Genomic DNA, 6,495 nt, shown 5'->3' on the forward strand with positions numbered 1-6,495 from the left:
CTGCAATGCATGCACCCTTACATGTGCAGCTTTCTGGTATTTTCATGTGCCTGGGAGATGTGCGGGCATGGGGGCCCATGTGCCCCATGCCATTTGAGTGCCCGGCGGCGGCGCTGCCTGCCGCCGGGAGCCCGCACCAGCATCGGCACCCGTCGGCCTGGCAGGCCTAAGCTGCTAAGGATCCCCACGTCCCCCACCACGTTGTGGGGGTTGCGTGTCCGGCAGGACGGGGAGCGGGGCCAGGGTGGGGTGACCCTGGGACGCTCAGCTGGGGGGAGGGTGGTCGGAGCCATGGAGAGGGTGCTCCATGGTCCACCCCCTCTCTTGATGCCCCTTGATCACGTGTGCCCCCTGCCCAAGGTCTGCTCACGCGGCCTATCATAGCGGGGTGACTGTAACACAGACAGACTGCAGCACTTTTGCTCTCCAACCCATTTGGTGCGTGCGTTGGGGTTGTCGAACAAGCAAAGCACACCGATTGTGCATACACCAGTGTAGCTCTCCGCGGCTAAGAAAGGCCTTCTTTGAAGGCGCTGGAGCTAGTGTCTAAACCCTCCGAGAGGGCACAGGTTCGATTCCTCCCATGTCGAAACTTTGTGAGGACAAACGCGGCATAGCTGACCGGCTCAGCGCCAATCCAAGCCAATTCCTTCGGGAACGCCTAATAGAATCGCCAAGGCTTCGGCACAGGCCTCCCCGGGACCCATTCACTACTAGTGGGGGGTACTGCACTTGGCGCGTCGGGCAGATCAAATAATGGTCTAAAGCTAGACGTTAAAACCGGGAAGTTAAGCCTGTGGAGGCTCTTCCCCACCTTTACCTTTACCTTTAGCTGTTGCCGGCAACACTACTTCCGTCACTCACACACAATGTGAGCGCGTCAGCAGCACTTCCACAAAAGAGCAAAACTCCAGAGACGGCAAGGTGGGTGAGTTTCTCGGGGTGTCTCACGTTGGATGCCCCCAACTAATACTCATGTGCATGTTGTAGTTGATCTCCCTTCTGATATATAACAATGAGGAGGACTTGCTGCACGCCAGATTCCTGGAGACATATGATGTCGTGGGTAATTCCCAATAGCGATTCCCCAAAGCTGCATGCGTCACTCACCATGTGCATCACACAATGCTTGCAGACATGTTTGTCATCATAGAGGCGCCATTCACCTTCCGTGGGGACCCCAAACCATTGCACTTCCGAGATGCTATGTGTCGCCGTTTTGCTTCATTTGCCGGCAAGATAGTGCACATTGTGATCGAGCAAGATATGACAGACCCGGACTTGGAGGATGCGGCATGGCATCGCGAGTTTCAAAGCAGGGTGAGCCATTTCAGCTCAAAACCGGCAACCATGCGTAGTTGCAACGAATCGTCTCTGGTACGCTGCAGCTAGCATTCCACCAAGTGGCAGACAGGCTCGATGTCCAGCCCGATGACATCATTTTTCAGAGCGACACCGACGAGCTGCCTAACGCAGCAGCTCTCCTGACCGCCAGAAACATCCTAGAAAATGGGTTGCCTGCAGACGGCGTGGCCATCCCCGTGGTCGATCTGCGCATGCAAGCGTATTCTTTCTCATTGTCCCATATGGTAGTGGGACCGGTGCGTATTACAATGCCCACCCAGATGGCATCTTGACCATTTACTTACTTTGCAAAGCTTGTTTCCTCTTGCAGGATCGCAGGAAAGACGGATACCCGTGTTGCAAAGTTTTACATGATCGCGCAAAGCTGTTTCGATACTCTGCCAGGCAGACTTGTACATTTCAAAGTATTCGTTCTGAGTACAAGACGGACAGTTGTCTGGATGCAAAGGTGGGAGATACACAGCCGTAGTAGGTGTTCTGCAGTGGTGAGCAGTGCCACGTTGTGCAAACATTACATATGCATGTCATCTTGCAGAACTTGGTAGAAATCGATGACGCCGGCATCCACGCAACTTACTTCCTATCTCCAGATAACGTCATGTTGAAACTCCACTCCTATGCACACACGGAATTTGACAGGTGGTATGCGGCAGCACCAATGAAGGTTGATTTTGGGAAGCTTGGCCTCAGACAATTTCTGGCCGCTCTCTTTTCAGGCCGGTCAACGTGACCCAGATGGTGGAGGAGGAATGGGATCCTCAAGGCTGGTGGATGCAACGGGCCGATCCGGCCACAGATATCAACTTGTTGAGATTCAAACCGGCGACGCGGGCATTGCTCTTGCCGCATACTGCTGAACTCGATCGGCTGCAGCGCGGGCACCGTTAACACAATTGCAAACAAGTCCCCCGCACCCCGTCACATTTTATCCCCCTCTCTCCTTTCGTCTTGCTTTCGTCTTGCATAAGTCGCTCCTCTCAGTTACGCACCCGGTGGGCCTGAGCATTCACTTCCCATATTGAGTGTAACCAATCAGTTTCAAAAGTTTGGTGGTTTATGCAGCCATTGCTCCAATCCAGCAGCCACGGGCACTAAACCCCTGCCCGGCAGTCGTGGGCGGCCCAGCCCGGCAGGTGCTCGGCCATTCTTTGCCCAGGCCAGGCTACCTGGTGCGCACTCCATGTGCGCAGCCTCTGTTTCTGGCAGCCTCCATTGCAGGGGATGGCAGGAAGCAACGCCACTTGACGCGGCTTCTCGCACATAGCACGCAGCATCAACCGATCGAGCCCAGCACTGTCAGGTGAAGGTGTTAGGTGTTACAGTCACCCCGCTATGATAGGCCGCGTGAGCAGACCTTGGGCAGGGGGCACACGTGATCAAGGGGCATCAAGAGAGGGGGTGGACCATGGAGCACCCTCTCCATGGCTCCGACCACCCTCCCCCCAGCTGAGCGTCCCAGGGTCACCCCACCCTGGCCCCGCTCCCCGTCCTGCCGGACACACAACCCCCACAACGTGGTGGGGGACGTGGGGATCCTTAGCAGCTTAGGCCTGCCAGGCCGACGGGTGCCGATGCTGGTGCGGGCTCCCGGCGGCAGGCAGCGCCGCCGCCGGGCACTCAAATGGCATGGGGCACATGGGCCCCCATGCCCGCACATCTCCCAGGCACATGAAAATACCAGAAGGCTGCACATGTAAGGGTGCATGCATTGCAGGCAGGAGTGCAAAGTGGCCTGCCGCGGCGGTCGGCTGTGCCATTACTCAATCAGCCGCCGCTACTGTGCCGGGCTTGGCGTTCCCATGCCAGCATGCCGGCGTACCATCGCGCAATGGCCAGTGAGTGTGTGAGGTGGTGGTGGGGGTGGTGGGGGTGCCGCTGACCGCTGCTTGCTGACGCTGACGCTGCTCTTACCTGCGGGGGGAGGGGGTGGGTCGGGAGCCAAGGCCGGGCAAAAGATGCCTGGGCCCTACTCAAGGGAACCGGGGGAGTCACTGTGCCAGGGCAGCAGCATGCTCCTCATGGCACCGGTCGGCAAACCGGGCCAGCCGGCCCTGCCTGGCCTGGCCGAGGAAGGCGGCCAGGGAGGGCAAGGCGTGGCCGGGACTGTGGAAGAGCTCAGCATACTCCTCCCTCAGCCCAGCGTATAGGGGGCAGTCATACACTGCGTGGCGTACGTCCTCTAGAGGGGCCTGGCAGTGGGGGCATGGGCGCTGGGTGCGGTCCAGCCGCTGCCACCGGCCTGTCTCCTCAGCCATCCAGTGCGACCCCGTGCGCCACTGCGCCAGGCGCACCCGGCGCCGGCGCTCGGGCACATCGCACAGGAACGACGCAGGCGTGTAGGCCTCCGCAGAGATGCTGCCCCCCCAGACGTCCTCAATGTACCGCTGCACCTTCACGGATGCATGCGTGTACGAGGCAACATGGCGCTCCAGGAGCGCTTCCGCCAATTCAGGTATGGCAACCCCCTCGTCAGCAGTCAAGTCGCAGGGGGCGCCGGCCGCCGCGAGAACGCGGCTAACCTGCGCTGCCCAGGGCTGCCGGGCCAGTGGCAGCCCTGTGTCCGTGTCGGCAGCCAGCGCAACGCTATCCAGCATGGCAAGACGGGCGACCCGCTCGCCGCCCATAGCCTGCAGGTTGCTCACAAAGCGTGCAACCTGCAAGGTCCAGTAGGCGGGCAGCGGCAGCTGCCCCGTCTCTGCCAGCACAGTGAGGGCTGGGGTGCTGTCCCGCACACCCAGCAGCCCTCGCAGGTACTCCAGCTGTACCCGCTCGCATGCCGTCCTGCCCTGCAGAATCAGCTGCGGAGCCCAGATCTCTGCCCCGTACGACAACGTCGGCAGGACAAATTTGTGGACTTTTAAAAGACTTGAACGCACGCATGCTGAGCAGGGGGTCCTGCAACCCATTCTCGGCCAGGCGGCGACGCAGCAGGTGCATCGCGCGCCACCCAGCCTCCGCCCGATACGATGCCGCCGAGGCAAAGGCCTGCCGGCAGTGCAGGTGCACGTCCTAAGCCGCCAGCACATTGCCTAGCCCCGCCCAGGAACGCAGCGGTGCACATGACCGCTCCCAGTGTGGCAATACTCAATCGCCACATATTTCTCTATGTCGGTGGCGAAAGGAGTGCAAACGATATTATTGCAAACGATATTATCCGTAAGACATGCGTATTCATTGTTTCTTGGAATGTGTGAACTTGTGTTTCTTCCTGGGAGCAGATTGTTGATGGCGACATCTCAAGCGTCATGCTCTTTCATCTGCCTTGGCACAATGGCCCACCCAAAGCACAACCATGGCATGTTGCTGCTCCTGGCAGCGACGGCGGCCATCATTTTTGTGTTTCAGACTTCACCGGCAACGCTCGCCTCACCCTCTCACATCTTCAACGACGGTATCGGACAGCATTGCTGTGCAGAAGTGAATATGCCGTATGGCTCATTGGTGCTTTCGAAATGAAATGCAGTTCTGGGCCACCAATGCAGCCGCAGCGGCGGCCGTGGCAGCTACACCACTGTGCCACCGATCCCATCGGACGAGATTCCACCGGGCTGTACGCATCTGAGGAGTGTTTGCGTCGACCAGCAACAGGTGGTGCTCATGGATCCGCGGTATCATCCCGAATCGCGGGAGTTTTGGCCACTGCCCACCCATTCGCCCGAAATGTACTACACACGATACACATCCCGGAATTCGTCTGGGAACGGCGATATATGGGTCAGTTAGTCAGTCAGTCCAGCGCGACATGAATGCCGCAACTGCCGAACCTCCATCACATGTTGACGGACTGCGTGCAGGAGGAGAAGGCAGGCACACTCCCGCCCTTGATGTTTCGAGTGGCAGGCGGCCTGGAGCCCACGCCCGACCTGCGGCATCCGCAGTTTGAACGCGGCCTGGTGCCATTGCTGTTCTCTCCAGAATGGGCCATTAACTTCAGTGGGTGCTGCTGCTGCTTGTCCACATGTGGAACGTGTGGAGTGCATCTTCCACATGCGTACGATGGTGTGTGTGCAGGCCATACTTTTGGAAACAGTGCAACGTGGCTATTTGCTCACTTGTTCAACCGGAATCTAACCTGGTCAGATCGCGTAGCTCTTGTTGTGCGCACAGAATACGGCCTGGCCCTCCCAAAATTCTGGCAGTCGCTGGTGGGCCCGCTGGCCCAGGCCTGTCCGGTTCAAACACTGGCAGAGTGAGTAAAGAGGAAACAACCCCTGCTAGTTACTATGTGGCTGGCTACCCTCAACTCTTAATCTGCATGTGCAGCTTCAGTTCGAGGCACGATGCTGCACTGGGCAGCCAATGCAGTGCCCGATGCTATGATCAAATGCTGGTGTGCGCGGGTAGCAGATCGGAGGAATCGATCAATGTGCTACAGACAGCGAGTCACATAGTGCAGCACTACAATGCATGCATCCCCAGTGCCTTAGTGAAGTACCGCAACGCCCCACCCCTCACTTCGTCTGGAAGAGCATTACGAGTACTCTTCTTCAGTCGCCCTGCAAAGCCAGCAGTTCGTCAGGTGAGACTGACCCAGCTCCAAAAACAAACAACAGTTCGCCATCTTTTGATTCAATAACCTAGCTTGAATCACATGTGCAGATCATCAACATGGATGCACTGCTCGAGGAATGTCGGCGCTGGACGTACACGGAGCCTGAGACAGGCCTTATCTACACTGCGGCCTGCGCAAAATGGCAGTTGAATGACGATTTGCTGTCTAACATTGCAGGTAAGTTTGGGTTGAGGGGTACGCCATGGTATTGCTAGCGCAGCTGGATCCCCAAGGCATGTGGCTTGGCTCCTTCATGTAGCCGTGAGGGGCGCTGACCTCCTCATCGGCAGGCATGGCGCTGGTATGACCAACGCCTACTTTATGCGTCATGGAGGGGCCAGTGAGTAACCACGCCAGAACAGCCAGAAATTCCTGCCCTGAGCTGTCATTGGCGGTAGAGAGTTTGCAGGTCCAGATGTCACTCACCCCGTCCTAATTTTTGTAGTGATTGAGATTTACAGTTCTGGGTTCACATACGAGTTGTTTCGAAAGTGGTTGGAGCAAGAGAGCGAGCAGACAATTCAGTACTGGGCCCTGACGGTCGAGGTGCGCTGGGGATGGGGGGGGGGGGGGGGGGG

General features: G+C 58.1%; 1 protein-coding gene across 1 annotated transcript in view; it reads right to left on the reverse strand.

Moving 5' to 3' along the window:
* Nucleotides 1–3,272: 3,272 nt before the first annotated feature.
* Nucleotides 3,273–6,495, reverse strand: part of CHLNCDRAFT_55168 (hypothetical protein) — a gene marked incomplete at both ends in the record, with an annotated part of 5,215 nt that continues 1,992 nt past the window's right edge. Inside the window, 2 exons of the mRNA XM_005843385.1 lie at nucleotides 3,273–3,276; nucleotides 3,391–4,178. Coding sequence (XP_005843447.1) covers nucleotides 3,273–3,276; nucleotides 3,391–4,178 — 792 coding nt within the window. The remainder of the gene's footprint in view (nucleotides 3,277–3,390; nucleotides 4,179–6,495) is intronic.

The sequence above is a fragment of the Chlorella variabilis genome (genome assembly GCF_000147415.1).
Source record: "Chlorella variabilis unplaced genomic scaffold CHLNCscaffold_31, whole genome shotgun sequence".
Taxonomy (NCBI): Eukaryota; Viridiplantae; Chlorophyta; class Trebouxiophyceae; order Chlorellales; family Chlorellaceae; genus Chlorella; species Chlorella variabilis.